Source organism: Chaetomium strumarium (assembly GCF_033439665.1).
Source record: "Chaetomium strumarium strain CBS 333.67 chromosome Unknown B0T15scaffold_1, whole genome shotgun sequence".
NCBI lineage: Eukaryota > Fungi > Ascomycota > Sordariomycetes > Sordariales > Chaetomiaceae > Chaetomium > Chaetomium strumarium.
In genome coordinates this window covers 3938786-3956877 of record NW_026944429.1, presented here as the reverse complement: position 1 = coordinate 3956877, position 18092 = coordinate 3938786, and the positions used below count along the sequence as shown (strand labels likewise).

Genomic DNA, 18092 nt, shown 5'->3' with positions numbered 1-18092 from the left:
GAATCCAGCTTGGTAAGGGCCGGGACTCCTCGCCTGACCCATGCATGCCCTGGGAACGCTGCGGATCGACGCAGGGGTGCATTGACCTGGATCTGTCAACCCACGCGGCTCTGATGCTCCTGCAGAATTGGGGAGCAATGACAGTGATCGGAAGCCATGTTGGAGCTATCCGGGCTGCAGTCCTCCCGGAATACCCAAGAATGACCGAACTCCGACCCGGGGCCCGGAGTTGCTTGTCCAAAACAAAGACGGAAAGCAAACAACAGTCGCAAACAAGGGTGAACCACAGCGTCGGGTTGATAAGATGCAAAGAGTCTCTCACCTTACCCCGACCTATACCGCTTGCTCGGCTTTAGGCGGCCATCCTTCATGATGAGTTCAGCAAACAACCTGCGCATTGGAAGGTTAGAGGATACCACTGGACCGCTCATCACAGCAACCCCGGCGCGCCAAGTGAACCGTCACATCTCCCGGACCAGCCCATGGCATCATCCATCTGCCATTTCCGCCTCTTCAGAAAAGCCCAAGTCCGAAACATTGATCGCCCGCCGGCGCCTCCCGACTGCTTGATGGTGAGTCTGTACGCAATATTGTCCGCGTCAAACCGATGGATCCATGTCCAAGACGGAAGCGCGTAATGATCACGCCTGACCGTGTGGCAGGGGGGCGGTCCGAATCTCCACTGACGCCGTCGTGGCTCTGATCACAATCTCAAACCACCCTGGTTCTCTTGACTTTTTAGCGGTGCCTTGTGATCGACGGCGGCAAGCGGAAATTGGGCTTGAAGATAACTTTTATTCAGGTAGAATCAGGTAGAAAGAGGTTCGAGGGCAAGCTTTTTGTTGGAGACAAGCAACAGACTCGGATATGTTGTGGATCCCGCCCCACCCTTGATCGGCGCTAGGATCCCTCCCGCGGGCCCCAGGTGTGGGGATGAACCGCGCCAAGCAGTCGCTTTTCAGGCGAGATGGCGTCCATTCATCAGCGCGGATCGTGGGCATTCAGCTTCGAAAGTGGAAAAAGTCCACCTACTGCACTACACCTAACGTTATGTACCTTGACCCGATGGACGGGATGTGATGAACCCAACGAGAGAAACTGATTGCTCAGGTACCTATGATTTGCAGGCCGATGCTGAACGAATCAACTAATATGGATGCGGATCGATCCCGGTCGGATCAAGCAACTGGCACTTCATGTTCAATCATCATACTTTCTCAGAGAGGTACCAGCATCGCTTCCGCCATCAGGCAACTCATTTTATTCCGCTAGTTATCAACGCATCACGCTTCGCCCAAACCCGGTCAGATATTAGCTAATTAGTACCCACTAACCCGCCATCGATCCGTTCCTTCTTCTTAGCCGCCTCGGTGGGTGAACCCCCGCCAAACGCCGAACCTGCAAAACCAAGCATGTCTTCCTTTGTCACTTCTCCTTGCCAAAATCAGAGCATGAAAACAGCCGCCGCACCACCAAACACCAACGCGCCGGCCATCCCCGCCCGCAAGCCCGCCGCAGCACCGATAGCCACGTCCGAGGTGGTAGACGGCCCCGCCCCGGAGGAGGTAGTCGTCGGGGGCAAGAGACCGCCGGTCGGGGACACGGTGACGGTTGCGTTGCTGCCGTACGTGGGGCCGGCGACGGCAGTGGAGCTCGGCGCCCCCACGGGCAGCGAGACGCTGCTGCTGCCACCGTAGCCGCCGCCGCCCTCCTCCACCCTCTCGAAGCTGGCGCAGGTGATGCGCGTCTTGTTGGGGTAGTGGAACACGATGCTGCGGTTGCCGAAGAAGGCGCCGATGCCCTCGACGGTCGAGGCGTACAGGTCGACGTACGACGCCTCGAAAACCCCCCCCTCCGCGGTCGTCGGGATGGCCCCGTACTTGCCGCTCAGGTCGCCGACCTGGCACGTCGCCGGCGCCGACGCGTCACAGACCGGCGTCTCGCCGCGGATGAAGGGGTCCAGGTGCGCGAGCGTCTTCGTGCAGTTGCCGTCCGACGGCACCGGGTCGACGTGGATGTGGTAAGCTAAGAGGCGCACGAGGGTCAGCATTTTTATGTAAGGTAACGTATTGTCGGGCGTGAAGAGTGAGAGTGAGTGCGTCCCGGAGTGGGGGGAGGTTGAATTTGTGCGACTTACGGAGAGGCTCGTCAAACTTGGGCAGGTTGCTGAGCTTCAAGGTGAATTGCACGCCCCTGCCGTCTGCGCTGGCGACGGCCGTGACCTCGCCCTGGATGTTGCCTCCCTCTGGGAACGCAGGCTTGAAGAAGGCTGACTCGGGTAGAGTCGCCTTGTAAACGACGCCCTGGGGGTTATCGATCACTACTGGGGCATCGCCGAGCTCCTATTGCCAAGAGTCAGTACACTTGGCTTCAAAAAACAATTGCGAGGCCGACGGATACCACATACGCCCGTGACAGGCCCTCCGGGTGTGACGGTGCTGCTGGGAGCCGCGCTGGAGGACGAGTCGGTTTGAGCAGCAACCCGGGTGCCGGCCGCGGCCAGCAGCAGTGACAGACTGTTCGAGGCGCGCATGTTGGCCGAGATATGTCTAGAATTGGGAGGAGGCTTTTCTGTGAAGGCGAACTATCTGGTCGCCCAGTTGTGGCTGCCGGGCAAGATGAATTTCCTCTTATAAGCCCAGACTGATGGACCAAGTGGCAGGCAAAAGTTGAGCTTTTGGGGGATAAGGTCGCTCGGACAAAGGAGATGGGCATCCACAGAGTTCTTTACGTATTTTGAGGAGAAGAGATGAGACGGATCATCAGGTGCGAGTTGACAGGTGACAGAAGCCGGGTGGGTAAGGTATATATCGGATTCCGTTGGATGTAGGCCTTCCTCATGCGGAATGGATTTCGGGAGATGGCAGGGGCCAAGGAAGGTGCTGCTCAACGGCGCGGCAAACCGCAGTAAACAAAAGTGAGCTGCAGGGAAGCGCAACCGCCCCGGTTGGTGATGGGTACCTTGCAGTTGGCCGCCACCCCCGTCTACTGCAGGTAAATTGCCGTAGATTACACTGGATGGCCCTCGGCCACCGAAGGAGTCAAGCTGTGTGACTTCCAGGTTTGGCGCCGCACGGCGCAGTCCTTGTGCCACCCGCCGTCACCATCCATCCCATGGCTCGGAACCGTCAAAGAAACCGCCCCGGCTGCGGGTAAGCTACCGCAGAGCTTGGCCTGCATAGGCCAAAGGTACTTGTACCACGTGAAAGGCTTCTCACTCAGCACATCGTCCGGAGCACACGTAGCCGAACTCAAACATCCTCGGACAGTTATAACGTTGACTAAGAGTTGACTGGTTCCTTCTCATAGTTGCTAGCGGTTTCCATCATGATCGACAAATCCGGCGGTGACGGAGGGGCACAGCCGACATGGATTTAGCACGCTGCTTGGTTGGGGGGTTGGTTGGCCGAGCAAACCGCCCGCAGCGGCTATCCGGTTCGAGCCAACAACAGGTTTCACTCACACGCCTTTGTTCATCGTCCCAAACGAGTAACCCAAGCACGTTGCTGTGGGGGGCCGTGTGACATGCTGATCTCTATCAAGCACAGAGCATTTCGGTAACAAACTAATCGAGGAGGTCCTGCAACGCTGCTGCCCTTTGTGACGACACAATGCTACTACTGTGTACATCCGTAGTGAGGTTACGTTGCCCAGAAGGCGGTTAAATGCTAGGCTCCCCAATTTAGTCAGATTTGCTGTCCGCATTTGGGATACTTCCCATACAAATCATGACATCTCTCGGATGTAGATCTCCGCAGGATCTGCTGCGGCACACGTCAAACTGTCAAAGGCCAAAAGCAACAAACTGGGGCAAGTTCAGCTAGTTAGACATCCTGCACGTCGAAACGCAGTTGGCAGGCCACAGAGGTGAGAAGCAGTGATCCGGGACACACACACGCATGCATGCACACAAGGTTACTAGTTAGTGTGACACCGACAGCATGCAGTATAACTAGTACCAATGCTCAGCAGACTGCTTGGGTAGTTCTCGCTCTCCGCTCTAGAGGGCGCTGGGGGGATAGGGTTGGGCATGTCTCGCTCTGGGGTGTCCTCCATCGCTGACTCTCCCTGAGCCTTCCGCCTTGAACCTGAAGCAGCTCGCTCAGAAACTACTTGAAGCCCAGAACCTATGCTGTGGTGGGACGCGGCCGGTGCTCTTAGATGCTGGAGTCAACGTGGCGATTGATGGCCCGGCAGGGCTGGCTTCGATGCGGCTACCTGCCGTTCGTTTCAGATCGATCCCTAGGCCGACCTGAGCTTGGCGTTTCGTTTCCCTCCCGACAGCTCGGGCCCAATGAGCCCATCGAGGGTGATCGAGCAGTGAAACCCTTGCGATTCGTACGGAATGGAAGTCAGGGCATGCAGGTTGAGCTAGCTCAGGCTCCGAGTGAGGCTGGGGCGCGATCTGGGAAGGCGCAGCTCGGTCCGGTCGGCTATTCACGTTGCCGAAGCCTCAAGGAAGCTCCCCGGCTTTCCCGTGGTGAAAATAGACGCTGGCTGGCGCTTCCAAATGCAGCCCATATGCGAGGCCATGTGGATTTGCAGTACATGTATGTACAGCCACAGCCAGCAGTCAAGAGTGCGGAAAGGAGGTAAACTTCTGCTTTCGGATCAGTGCTGTTCAAACACAGCGTCCATGGATATCTCTTTGCATGCGTCGTCCGGTAGGGATCGAACAAAGAGAGGAGCTGCAATATTGTTTGCAAAGACAGGAGGAGCCTTGATAGCCACTTGACTGAATGCTCGGTTCCCTTGCATCTTCCACATTGCTTCTCTAGGCGCGAAAAGAATTTCTCCAGTGAAGCACAGCAATGCATGACTGGTGCATAAGACGATGCCATATCAGAAGGCAGCCGACAATGGCCGCGCAGTTCAAGTCATTGTGTAGACGTTGGGATACCTGCCCTGGACGGCGGGCTACAATACTGTGATGTTTGCGTGTGAGCACACCGGGGTTCGGGAAGTTCAACTGTTCAACGTGAGGCGCCCCACACTTGGAGCGTTATGTCTGCCTCGGTTATCAGGCAACAAAAATAGTGGGTCCATTGCCGGTGCTTGGTGACTGTAGCCGAAAGGAAGGGTTTCCTATAACCAACCACCGGTCCACCATACGATAAGCTCTCCAGCGATTACTCGCAGCCCCCGACGAAGTCGAGGCTCTTATACTGATACTACCGCGCTATTTGGTTAAAGACTGGCCCCCGCCTCCAAGATGAAGCCGATCGTGAGCGCGATGCAAGCATGGTCTTGGTGAGTGACGTCGCCAGCCTCGGCTGTGGATTGTTCGATAGAATGGGGCGCGTGTCGTGCTAATCCTGCGCCAGCGTCGTCATTTCAACATTCGCAATCATCATCCTGTCGGTCCTCGGACTCCTGTTCAAGGGTAACCATCCCGAGCTTGTCGGCGGCGACGAGGACCCGGAGAATGGGCCGGAAGTTGCGGCCACAGTTTTCACCGCCGTCATCATCTACGCTGTACGTTACAATGCCTTACCGGGTTCACAGCGGTTCCGTGTCGGGGACAGGCCAGAAGCGGATGAGGACGTGGCTAATGTTGGTTGTTCCCAGGGATTCCTCGTTTTCTGTGGCTTCCAAGGCCTGCTGCATCTACGCGAGAACCGGAGAGGCGCCATCGCACTATAGAAGGGATAAATTGGTTGGCTTTAGAGATACGGAGCATGGTGTTCGGTGTTTTTTCTTGGAGTATGCGTCTGACCCATTCGCTCGTGGGATAGGAAGGACATTGTACGATGCTGGATCCGGCCAGGGGCGTTTTGGGTGGCTGCTGGTTTACATGATGCAACATGGTTATTGCGCTTCAGGTCTCCTCCTCAAAGTGCCTTGCGATTGTACTTGCGGTGTCTCGGGACTTGACTACCTTGTTACGATTCGGCGCGGGGGATAGAGTTTCTGGCTCGTGACAGACATACATACGGGCTGATGACTTTGGATTATCTCGGGACTCGATACAAAGAAAGACTTCGCCCTTATCATGTACAGTGAGCGGTCCAAATCACTACCTAGTCGTTTCTCAAGCTCGGGCCAAATAGCCTTGGTTTCCAGGTCTCGGTCAGACTACCCCAACACCTACTCACAACATGGATCCTAGTACTTCCAGGTTCTGAGCCTAAAAGGTTGCTTGGGACGAGAAAACCATTGTTGCTTACGTCACTTATTTCGAGGTAGATTCCTAGTAATTCTGTGTCACGGTACTAACAGTTGAAGCTCTCTCAGATTGACTTCGGGTTCTTGGCGGGTAGTTGAGCTGGGCGGTCGCTTGTTTGACTCGCTTCGTTGATTGTTCCTTCCCCTGACCCTGCGTTTTCTGTTAAGACGGACTGGGCTGACTTGGCAGCTCATTTCAATTTCCATCAATGAATCATGGATCTCAGCCGTCAGGTTAGGCAGTTCCAGGCATCAGCGTGAGACAAAGGCATATATCGTTGTTTTCCTTTCGAGTGGACCGGGTTAGATGTGCGATCACTGGACTTCGCGTTCCCTTGTCACGGAGAATCGCGGGTCATTCTAGGCAGAAGAGCGCTACTCCGACGCGATTGTCTTAACTCGCGCCACAAACTGTGACCGCCATCAGCCAAGTCGTCATGATTGACACTAATTCGGCATGCAGCTCGGAATGACTTAGCCCCGGGAGTAGGTAGTCTCCTTTCCTCATAAATGGGCACCTTTCGACTCCTCGACTGCTGTCGTCTCTCAGCAGCTTCGAAGACAGTCCTCGCAAATAGACTTGGGATTTCGTCTGCCTCTCAACTTCCATTTGACTTCCTTTCTGACCTTCTTGTCCCCGAACATGGCATCCAAGGCTATCCCGGCGCCACCTGTGCCCCTGAATGGGCTGGTGAAATACATCACCCAGCACCCCGAGACGCCAATGGTGGAATTGATGGAACCGTACCGCAAGTATGAGGCCCATCTGCGCCAGACCTTTGCCCAAGACTCGGACAATGACTTGCTCAAAGATCCCTATGTCAACGTGCTGCCCCTCTTCACCGAGGACACCCCAAACATCAAGATCAGGGCCCGCAAGCTGGAGACGGAATCGAAGGAGGAAAGGGCCAGGTACATCATGCCCCTTCCGGCCGAAACCCGCCGCGCCGACGGGTCCCCTGCCGTGGTCCAGTCCTTCAAGGAGTTTCAGCACAATTTCAACGTCTTCTCTGAGTCGTCGCTCGTCGAGCTTGACTGGTATGTTACTTTATGCTCATCTAGGCACATAGCGTACGGTTAACAATGCCTTTAGGAACAATGTGGTGGCGGCCGGATCCTCTGTTGTCAACACCCTGCTTCCTGTCCCGGAGGAGTACAGCCGGTCCAAGAGAGGCCTCCGCGAATTCTACCATGAGAAATTCTGCGCTGCTTCCGATGTCGATCTGTTCTTGTATGGACTTTCTGAAGACCAAGCCATAGAGAAGATCAAGGAGATTGAGAACCGGGTTCGCGACGCTCTCCTCACCGAGACCACCGTCGTCAGGACCAAGCACGCCATCACCATCTGTAAGTAGCTTCTCAACTAAACTTCCCGTCTAGAGATCTCTATACAGCCCGGCTAACATCCCTCTCCCAGGCAGCCAATATCCGACTCGCCACATTCAGGTAAACTTGAGAGACCCGCAATCTCCGTTCCAGACGATGGCTCACTGCTGTACAGATTGTGCTCCGGATCTACAAGTCCGTCTCGGAAATATTGACTGGCTTCGACATAGACTGTTCGGGCGCTGCCTACGATGGCAAGCAGGTCTACTGCACGCCCCGTGCGCTGCAGTCGTACATGACCCAGATCAACCACATTGACCTGACTCGCCGAAGCCCATCGTACGAGAGCCGCCTCTCAAAGTACAGCCACAGGGGCTTCGAAGTGTACTGGCCGGACCTTGACCGTACGCGCGTCGATCCGACCATCTTCGAGCGAAGCTTTCAGCGCACGCTCGGTCTGGCAAGGCTCCTGGTTTTGGAGAGGCTGCCTACGTCGTCCGCAAGGGATCAATATCTTGACAGGCGCCGTGAAGAGAGGGGCCGGCCTCGTATCAACCGCCATCACCGACACCTTCGGTCGCTCAGAGGCAACATCAAAGAAGCACATGAGGATGAGGTTGCCGACTGGCTCACCGAGGAGGAGGTCTCGAACTACCACACGTTTACCATCCCGTATGGACCCAGGTTCCATGCCAAGCGGATTGAGAAGCTCTGTTACACGAGGGACCTTTGTGGGTTACTTCTCACCAGACCACAGGACGCGGCGCACAACTAGTACTAACCTCAACTCGCAGTGCTCAATGCTGAATGGAACCAGCCGGAGGACAGAAAAGTCTACCTCCATCGCCATCCGGCCTTTGTGAGACTGGCCTAGCCATGATGCCAGTGTCTTTTTGTTTGCTAATGCCTATCTATCAGTTCGGCCGGTTCGAGGATGTGGTCAATGACTGCTGCGGATGCTGCCCCATTCCACAGACAGGGGAGGAGAAGGAGATCGCGGAGGAGGAAGGGAAAGTCTTCGTCTCGGGCCGCATCTCGTTCATCAAGGACGACCCTGGCAGACAGGTAAGTTGGTCCCTCCTGGTGAAAGGCAGCCAGCCAGCCCATGACAGCGGCAACTGATGCCCCTGCAGTCAATCGGCTCCTTCAACCCCGTGACCGATGACGACTGGACCGAGATGGCCTATGTTGGCAACACTGCCCGACTTTGCCAGGCTATTGTAGACGGAGACCTCGAGCACGTCGTGGACTGGTTGGCTCAGGAGGGCAGTAATCCCAACACTCGGGACTACACCGGCCGAACACCTTTGCATCTGGCCGCCATGAGCTCCACGCCCGATATTGTCCGAGCCCTGGTCGATGCTGGAGCCCGCCTCGTTTCTCGTCTTGCGGACGGCAGAACGGCGCTCCATCTTGCCGCTGCCCGGGGAGACGTAGAGATTGTCAGGATCCTCCTGGACAGGAGCACCGCCAACGAGGCCGAATACGAAGAGAAGCAAGATCGACGTCGGCGAGAAAAGACCGCAGCAAAGACCGCAGATGGCGGACCAGCCGTTGGAGAAACCGCTAGCGACGATGACGAGTCGGACGGCGAGATGGTTGACGATGCCGAGTCCGATGACGGGGCACAGAGCATCGCGACCGGATCGTTTGTCAAGGTTGGGAAGAAGGAGGCCGAACCGCTGGACGACCCTCTGGCTGAAGACGACGATGACGAACCTGATTTCTACGATATAAACGTGCTTGCCTGGGACACGCCTTGCTCGGCTCTACACTATGCTATCATCGAGGGGCATACGGAAGTGGTCATAACCCTGGTCCAGGTAAGCAACCTCTTCGCGTCTCATGAGAATCAAGCCCAAGCACTGACGATTGGACCTCAGGACTATGGTGCGGATGTCCTCCTGCCCGTCAAGTTCCTCGACTACCAGAAGAAACCGAATGCTGCACTCACGCCTCTCATGCTCGCCCTTGCTCTCCCCGTCGAGAAGGCGAAGGAGATGGTCAATACTCTCCTCAAGCTCGGCGCGACTTCTGCCCAAGCGGACATGAATGGTGTCACTGCTTTCCACGTCTTTGTAGAGCGAAATGCGGAATCTCTCCTCAAGTCTCTCTGCGAAAATGACCCGACGGGGACCAAAACGGCCATCAACCACATTGCTTTCGGCAACTACTTCAGTTTCCGGAGCGCTCTACAGATCGCTGTTCAAAAGGGAAATCTGGCCGCGGTCAAGAAGCTGCTCGACAGTGGCGCTCTTCCGCATATTGATTTCGAGACCTGGTGCGCACCATTCATTAGCCGCCCTGAGCCACGTTACTACGTAGGACCAAGACTAACTTGTGCAATACCCAACCAGGCTTAAATGCGCGAAGCAAGCCGCGAACATGGAGAACCAACTCCGTAGTTTCGAGTTCAACCAAGGCCATTTCTCCTCGGGGGTGGAACAGCCCTTGATCCTGGCCTTGAAGTCCCCGCGACCCGAAACAGCCCTCGAGCTCCTGGAGCGTGCCGCAAACCCCAACGTCGTTACCAGCACGTCGTGGTATCACTTCAGTTCGTACTCGCGGTTTACGGGGTCAACCTTGGATCTTGCACAGAGACAGCTCGAGATACTCCGTGACTACCAACGGAACAGCGCACCGACGCCTTCTCCTCCGGAGCTGCCGGAAGGGATCGACTCCTTCCTAGGAAACTTCGAAGAAGGAACATACCAGCACTGGGTCGTGTCAGAGAATATCGAAAGAGTCCGGAGATCATATCAGCTGAATCTCAGGAGTTATGAGAAGGAGAGAGCAGCCTCTAACAGTGCTCCAGGTGAGAGGGAGAAGGCAACGGCCATTGAAGAAGCGATCAAGACAGTGGAAACGGTCTATAAGGCTTTGCTTGCCAACGGAGCCAAGACCATGTCCGAGTTCGATCCCCGGCCCAAAGACCAGTGGCAAGGCTCCGGGATTCCGAACCCGCACCGTGCTCTCGTTCAAAAGACGGAGCCTTACAATTACACCTTCACCTTCCAGAACGTCAATGACGTGACGGAGGCCAGGAGGAATGCTTATATCAAGCTGTGAGACACTGCTCGTTTCTGGGATGTCTTGCTTATGCTGACGCCGCAAAGGTTCAACGCTTCCTGGAAAGGCGACCTGAAGACCATCAAGACTCTCACACTGACAGCTTGGGATGACGCCAAGGAGCAAGCGCCGCTTAAGATTGCTGTTTTCGACTCGATGAACAACAACCCCTTCTCGGTCGCCGTTGCTCATGGCCACTACAATGTGGCGAGGGCGATCCTTGAGATCGCGCATGCGCAGTATGCCCCGGAAGAGAAACCCAAGACCCGCTACAGGATGCAGGCCGAACCGCACTCATCGTGCTCGGACGATGGCTGTTCCGAATGCTCAGATGACGAGTCGGCCCACGGAGACGATTCGACGCCAAGGATATATGGCGAGATCATAGACGATCAGTTCACCATCGACAACGTCGGACAGGTGTCGATGAAGGTGAACAGCCGCACTACGCCCCTACAGATGGCGAGCTGGGGATTCCTCCTGCAATGTATGTATCCCCCTTTTCTTTCCTCACCCTCCACCTTTCCTACTCTTCTCCCCATTTTCAACGCTAACTCGTCTTCGTAGCTGTCATATCCGAAAATAACATGCAGAGACTCAAGTTTCTCCTGGAGGTCTACGAGCGCTGGAGCGCTCAAAAGCTTGACTCCAACGAAGACCGTCCTCGCTTCTACACCTTCCCAGATGCTGAATTCAGGCTAGCTGTCGAACTTGGCCGTGTGGAACTGCTCGGCGAGATCATCAAGCGCACCGGGGCCGGGCTGCCCCTGGAGCACATGGTGAAGCACACGGGGGTGGAAATCAAAGTGAAGCCCCGGTATTATCAGGGGTTGACAGTCTACGGAAAGAAGAGGTATGTCCAAATCCTCTACACATCAGTGTCTAGACAGTCCATCTAATCATGGGTTGACCGACCATGTTGCATAGGAGTGACTGGGCAGCCGCTGGGCGCGAGGTAGCCGACAAACCAAGCGGTACCGAAACCTCACCTCTTCTACTCGCTGCCTCTGCGGGCCGGATCGAGACCGTGGAGTGGTTCCTCAGCGACACTCCGCTAAGACACTATCTTACCTTCGCCAAGTCCGAGGCGGCCCGTGAAGACGCGAGGCTGAAGCACCTCGCCCAAGCTCCGGGCGGGTTTGACGCCGCTATTTCTAAGTGGTTGCATGATCAGAGTAGGTGCACCCTGAACCTAGACGTTGATTTTGAGAGCACAGGCCCTGACGCGAAGCAGGTGATTTGGTCCTACATGCCGCAGTCTATGCTCCGCCAAGTAGGGAGGCTACTGAGCTGGTTTCTTATCTCGTCAGGACCCAACCGACGTTGCTTGAGGTAAAGGCAGCGAATGGTGTGACGCCGCTCATGCTAGCCTGCCGACTAGGACGGCTTGATGCAGTCAAGGTATTGATCGATGCTGGAGCCGACCAGACCACCAAGGATCGAGGACGGAATAACCTATTGCACGCGGCGCTCCATTACATGCCACATCCGAAGAAGTTGAAACCGCTTCTGGATCTTCTCGATCGCGCGACTCTTATACCGATGCTGAAGGAGCGAAACAAACTTGATCACTCCGGCCGCACACCACTGCACCAGTATTGCTACGCCGTGGCCATTTCCGGGTACCATGAAGAGGCTGCGAACTCCGCAATCCGCGTGATCAAGCTGCTCTTCGATATCTCTCCCGAAACGGCCAAGCAGGCACTGAGGATGCTCGACGGCACCGGCGACACGCCTTTGCACTCGCTTCTGGCCAGGGACGCGGACCCCACCATCGTGCACGCCGTCATTGACCTCGACGAGAGCCTTCTGTGCTGCGAAAACGCCGTCGGCCGCACGCCTGCCGATGTTGCGCACGACCGTTACCTCACCGACGTCGTCAAGCCACCTCAAGTTTTTACCCAGCATGACGCCTCCGTCTTATCGCTGATTCCCAGGCAGCCTCGCGACTTCGTCAAGCGAAAACCGTGCGACGAGCCCGAGGAGCACGAGGCCAAGACCACTGTTGCCAAGAACTGGCGCCTCTGTGTCAGGGTCATGGAGCGTGTCGGAGGACGACGGCCCAAGCGGACGCTGGTCAGTCTCAACTCGGCCAACTTTGTTGCCGAGCGGCTGGGCCAGCAGCACATGCGCGACCGCTATCTCTTCCAGCTGCAGAAGAAGAACAAGGACGAGGACGACAACGACGACGACGCCGTCACGTCAACCGACTCCCAGGACGGTGAGAATGGCGGCAGGCTCAAGGTTGATGAGCACATCACCGCGGAGAAGAGAAAGCGGCGGAGGGAGGATGTCGTTACCAGGAGATATGACGGCGGCAATTCCGCGTGGGCGAGCCCGAAGAGAAAGGAAAAGGAGGACAACAATGACAACCAGCACGACAGTACGGGAAGCGAGTCGAGTGATGACGACGAGGATGACCTGCTCCCGCAATGTGCTAAGTGCGGGCGCCGCCATTACCAGGGCCGAGCCTAGCGAGGAGTGTCGGTGTGAGAGGAAAAGAGAGAGGGATTACCCAAAGGCATGTCCAGCATGGGAGATTAGAACATGGGGAGGCTGATATGTAGTACGGATAGTAGTCGAATGACGAGCTTCCGTGGTGGAATCTTGGATACGATTCTTCCCATCAAGATCCTAGACTTAGGCTATAGTTAGACAACTGATGACCCGTTTCATTCCCGCCTGAGAATCTAACATCTCCCTGAGAGGACAAGCCGGCCGCTTTTCACTACGAAGCAAGCATGGGATGACAGGGACTTTGTTAGCAGTGGTATTTACGAGAACTACTAGTAAACCAAAGATGAAAGCCAAGGCTCCCAGGGGTATGACGCACAGGGTATAAGAAGCCGAGCAGCAACAACGAAGAGGATAGCAGAACAAGACAAAGACCGAGAAAGAGATGAAATGAAGAAATCAACCACTAAAATACCCCTAGATAGATAGATACCTTGGAAGTGTCGCCTTGTTGGTCCCCCTTTTCCACCGGTAAAGCTACCTACCTACCTGATGTAGAGGTGGCCAATCTGGTATCTCCACCTATCGAATAAAGAACAACCCCCCGTCCCCCTAAACCGCCTGTCCAGATCAGATCCGTCCGACTCTGAACTTGAACTCTGAGAAGGAAGAGAAGTTGCCTGGGCGCAAGTCCTGCTCCGGCCACATTTTAGAAAAGAGACCTACGTAACTACCTAAACCTCCTCAAACGTTCGGGTAGGCGCCCTTGAAAACAACTGAAGTGCTAGATGCAAGCAAGTCCCCCCCTTTATGTATGATTGATGCCGAGATATGCAGTTGATGTTGCGCAACCCCAAAAACGCCCCGCTTCCCTTTGGAACAAGAGACAAAAAAAACGCACTGGAATATACGCTGCCGTCGTCAAGGATCAGGTTTGGTATTTATTACCACGATGGCCGCGAGAGAGGAAATAGTGAGTAGCACCCGCTAGTAGGACAAAAATTTAGGTGCGATCGAGAAGGTGAAATGAGTTGGCCTTGACGAGGGGAGGAGAGAACTCCAGTCGCTTGACCAATCGCTTGAACGACCCCTGTAAAGCAGAGAGAGGCTTAATTAAGCCCGCCACCTCGGCCTCATATCCTTGGGCTTCTCGGCGGCCGCCGAGCTGCTGCTCCCCTTGCGCATGGCAAAGCGGGCGCCCGCGACCGCCTGCGGACTCTCCCTGCCCGTGACGCTCGTCCCCTTTGCTGCTGTCGTCGCCATCCTTGGCTGAGGCAGCAGGCTGGTCCGCCTTGTTGCCGAAGACGCGAGGGAGCTGGCCGGTCGTCTTGGGGTGGTCGCCGCCTCAGGGGGCGAGATCTCGACAGGTCTTGGCGGCTGTAGGGACGCACGTCTGTTACTGATGCTGCTGCCGTTGTTGTTTTGAACAACGGGCGGCGCGGAGATTTGGGAGGCGAGGCGCGGCCTGGAAGAGGACCGCTGTTGTCGCGCGAGCGGCGGCCCCGGAGAGGCGAGGCGCTCGCGGAAGGAAAGGAGGGGCCCGCTTTTGGAATGTGGGTTTTCGGGGATTGGTGACGCCGAACCTGCGCGGGAGAGGGGGCTTCTGAGTGTGGGCAGCTTGGATGCCGATGAGGGCGCCATGGCGGAGGCGGAGCGGATTGGGGTGGGCGTCGTCTTGGCATAGGGGCTCGGTGTGGTGAGCGTGAGCGGCTTGAAGTTGTGGCCGGTGTCGATATCGGATGTGTTCGTCGAGGAGTTCCACTTGGGCCGTTTTGCCAAGGACGACGTCGGTCTGGGTATCCTGTTGGCGGTTGGCGTGGCTGAGCCTTCTCTCGAGTCTCTGGACGGGACCGAGAGCGTCGACATGCTCGGCGCTACGGGCTTCCGGGTAATCTGGCTTGTCGGGGTCGGCAGGGAGGATTGCCTGCGGTAGCCTATGCTGCTTGCCGACCGCTGCTTGGGGCCGTGGAGGTTGGTGGAACTGCTCAGGCCCATAGACGACATGATCACGGAAGACGGGGGCGAGCTCTGAGGCGTCTCGTGTCCGCTCGCGATCGTCGACATGTCGTTTGACAGCATGCTGGAGACGGAATCTCGCAGCTGCTGCTCCCGTCGCTCAGCCTGAAGCTCCTCGATGGAAGCATCCAGCTCTACCATGGCGTCCTTCAATTCCCTCCACTTCGCCTGCATCTCATTGTGCAAACGAAGAATCTCCCCGTTGACCGTCAGCCGGTCCTTGACGCCCTTGTCGATGATGGACAGCACCCGCTCGATCGCCGGGCCGTAGTGAGTCTTCTTAGCCTCATAACTCTCCAGCTTCTTGCTCATTATGGGTTGATTTGTCAGATGCATCCCGCTGTCGATGGCCTCGCGGAGTCTCGCAGCGCTCCTCTCCACTGACTCGTACATCTTTTGGGCCTGCCGCCCGGCGCCGCGGAAGACAAGCACCCAGCGGTCCTCGCCGAGCTCCTTCCGGAGGGACTCGGCATCCTTCTCCAGCTTCTTATAGCTGGTATCCAGCTCCGACCTTCTTATATGCAGTTCTTCGCATGCCGACGGAAATATGCTCTCGGCCCTGGCTTCGAAGACGGAGAGCCTCATGGGCAAGAAATCCAAGGAGGCTCTGAGGGGCTGCATCCTCGCGAACAGTGCCAGCAGGCTCGAATCGTCTTGGGAGATGCCTGTCGCCGTGGGAGAGGGCGAGGTAGGGCTGACGGGGAAGGGGGGGAGGCTGAAGCGAGGGTTGGGTGTTAGTTGCAACCGCGCGGGAGCCCGGGGGGTGTCCTCCACGATGGTCTCCAGGTCGCCAATGTCCATGCCGTCGCCGGTCGAGACGGCCAGGATCGACTTGTGCCGCCGCTCCTCCATCTCGAAGACCAATCTGGCGAGCTCGTCCATCTCGTTCTGGATGTCCCCGAGAACATTGTTCCACAGCTCCTCCCATTCCATGGCAATCTCGACCTGTGCCTTGACACTGTGCAGCGTGTTGCGCATCTTGGCCCACTCCTCGAGGATGGCCTCCATTTGGGCGACGGCTCGGCGGAGATCGTCGGCTGAAACGCTGGCGATGTCCTCCCGAGCCTGCAGTTCCTCAATAGCGCCAACGTAGACCTTGATGAGCTCTTCAAAGCGGACAATCGCGTTTTCGACTTCCTCGACGCCCTCGCGTCCTCCGGCGGCGGCCCATTCGACATCGTCGTCGCTCTCCAAGCCGCCAATCACTTCCGAGGCCTTGTATATCCAGCCGCGGATCTGTTCCGCCGCGCCTATTACTGCCTTTGTCGCAGCCTGGGCCGTCGGGATGGCAGAGACCCTGCTGGACAACGACTCGGCATCTGGGAGCTGTATTGAGGTGAGCTGTGCGAGCTGGTTCGCAAAGGAAGCTCTTGATAGTGTGTAGATGGACCCCGGCCGCTGGAGGCCGAGGGGATTGAAGGTAATCGAATCTGAGTCGAAGACATCTCGGGCGGTTGGCGGTGTCGGGTTCGTGGGACGCCGGGCCAGCGGCGGCCTGTCCTTGGGAGGAGGGGGCGGCGGACGTATCTCGGGCGTCGTGGGCGGCTGCGGCGGGCGCGTGTCCCTTGCGATGTGCTCCTCCCTCGTGCCGAGCTGCGCCTTCACGCCGTTTCCGTTGGTGTGATCGGGGAGGCGGTACTTGTTCGTGTCCATTTCCAGCGGTTCGGAGGCGACAATTTCCGGGAGGAAGCCGGGGTTCGCCGCAATGGCAATGGCGGCCTCGGGAGGCGGCTCGTCGGGTTCTGTCTCGGTCTTGCCGTGCGACCGGTCCGACTTGAGGCTGGATATGGACGGTATGCGGGCGATGGCACCCTTCCAGGGGCGGCCCCGCCGCTCGACGACCGTATGGGAGGTGCTCGCGAGGTGTCCTTGGTCAAGCCTTCGGAGCTGTTCTTCGGGGAGGCGGCCGGGTTCGAGATGGTGCGACGGAGGTGGAGACGACGGCTTGCGGCTGCCACCGAAGCCGAGAGCTTTTAATCGCGCTGCGAGTCCGGGCGAGGGTTTTCGCACGCGATGGGTCGGTACCGAAGGAGGAGTATTGGTAGGAGGTGGCTCATTGGCCGAGGGTTGCTGCTGCTGCTGCTGCTGCTGCTGTTGCTGTTGTTGTTCAAGTTGTTGTTGAAGCTGTATTTGTTGCGGCGGAAATGTTTTTGGCGGGTCACCAGGGTGGCTGTGAGTGGTGCTGTGGACGCCGATGCCGCCCGCGGCGTCGTGATGTGGTGATTGTTCACCCTCGTCGAGGTGGTGAAAATGAGCTGCTCCGCCGGGGACTGAGGAGAAGGTCAGCACGACAGCTTCGTTCAGGTCGCTCGTATCTCGGTCGGCATTGTAAGCTGCTACGTCGGTTTCGACAACGACGGGAGCTATGAGGCAGTCCTGGTCGTTGCCACTGCCTGGAGCAGCAGCAGCGAGGGCTGTCATTTAGTGGCGCGTTGGCTGCAGCGAGCTCTCCAGAATGCTGCGCTGCGGTGGGTTGGGTGGGATCCTTAACTCTCAAACAGCAGCTTGGCTTGCGTTGGTCACGGCGCTCGCGGCGGTCGATTGGGGCTTGCTCCATATAATCCGGGCAGGGTGTCTCCCGGCTGCGCGTTCAACTGGCTGGGAGCCTGGCTGAATTCTCTGGGGCCTTTCCGCTGCGGTCAACGACTGGCCCAAGGACATGCTGCAGCGCCCAAGTTCGCAGCAGTGGACTGGCGTGCGGGAAAATCGACAGGCCAACAGGGCTCGGAGGATTTGAGAAGTCACTCTGGAGCGGGCGAATCCGGTGTTGTTTGGAGGGTCTTTTTGCGCCGATCGGCCGCTGAGAGACGACCAGGAAATTTCGCTCATGAAGAATTCAAGATTGCGCTGCGCCAACCAAGCCAGATTGGACCTCTGGCCCTGTTGTGCAGGCTTGGGTTAGTTATGTGACGCAGGTCAGCCCGAAATTTTCCTCATGTGACCGACGCCAGTTTCTTTAGAGAAGAAAGGTTGTGACAGTCGGCACTATGTTGTTGGCCTGTCTCAAGTGCCGGCAGCTTGCAGATGGCCATCATAGGAAGCCGAGGTCTTTTCTGCAACAT

At 57.0% G+C, this 18092-nt stretch overlaps 4 protein-coding genes across 4 annotated transcripts; 2 read left to right on the top strand and 2 right to left on the bottom strand.

Annotated features, from left to right (window-relative positions):
• Window positions 1-1379: 1379 nt before the first annotated feature.
• On the bottom strand, window positions 1380-2771 carry B0T15DRAFT_41298 (superoxide dismutase). The gene is made up of 3 exons (XM_062865415.1): window positions 2408-2771; window positions 2138-2342; window positions 1380-2025 (listed from the first exon to the last, which is right to left on the bottom strand). The coding sequence occupies exons 1-3, from the start codon at window positions 2531-2533 to the stop codon at window positions 1445-1447; spliced, it is 912 nt and encodes a 303-aa protein (XP_062726313.1). The 5' UTR covers window positions 2534-2771; the 3' UTR covers window positions 1380-1444.
• Window positions 2772-5212: 2441 nt separating this feature from the next.
• On the top strand, window positions 5213-5643 carry B0T15DRAFT_489209 (uncharacterized protein; the record flags this gene model as incomplete). Its single annotated transcript, XM_062866578.1, has 3 exons — window positions 5213-5250; window positions 5325-5475; window positions 5569-5643. 3 exons carry the CDS (start codon window positions 5213-5215, stop codon window positions 5641-5643), a joined length of 264 nt encoding a protein of 87 aa, XP_062726312.1.
• Window positions 5644-6808: 1165 nt separating this feature from the next.
• B0T15DRAFT_481869 (uncharacterized protein) lies at window positions 6809-13035 on the top strand (the record flags this gene model as incomplete). The annotated part of the gene is made up of 13 exons (XM_062866058.1): window positions 6809-7203; window positions 7259-7512; window positions 7583-7611; window positions 7667-8222; window positions 8286-8350; window positions 8410-8556; window positions 8625-9314; window positions 9375-9772; window positions 9849-10556; window positions 10608-11047; window positions 11128-11413; window positions 11488-11735; window positions 11795-13035. The coding sequence occupies 13 exons, from the start codon at window positions 6809-6811 to the stop codon at window positions 13033-13035; spliced, it is 5457 nt and encodes a 1818-aa protein (XP_062726311.1).
• Window positions 13036-14127: 1092 nt separating this feature from the next.
• Window positions 14128-18062, bottom strand: B0T15DRAFT_481877 (cortical protein KAR9-domain-containing protein; the record flags this gene model as incomplete). The annotated part of the gene is made up of 2 exons (XM_062866059.1): window positions 14128-17444; window positions 18008-18062. 2 exons carry the CDS (start codon window positions 18060-18062, stop codon window positions 14128-14130), a joined length of 3372 nt encoding a protein of 1123 aa, XP_062726310.1.
• Between the last annotated feature and the right edge of the window lie 30 nt (window positions 18063-18092).

Coding starts and splice junctions, on each gene's coding strand:
- B0T15DRAFT_41298 (XM_062865415.1), bottom strand. CDS start 2,533: ATGCGCGCCTCGAACAGTCTGTCACTGCTGCTGGCCGCGGCCGGCACC. Junction 2,343..2,407: donor CCGGAGGGCCTGTCACGGGC/GTATGTGGTATC, acceptor TCTTGGCAATAG/GAGCTCGGCGATGCCCCAGT. Junction 2,026..2,137: donor CAAGTTTGACGAGCCTCTCC/GTAAGTCGCACA, acceptor TGCGCCTCTTAG/CTTACCACATCCACGTCGAC.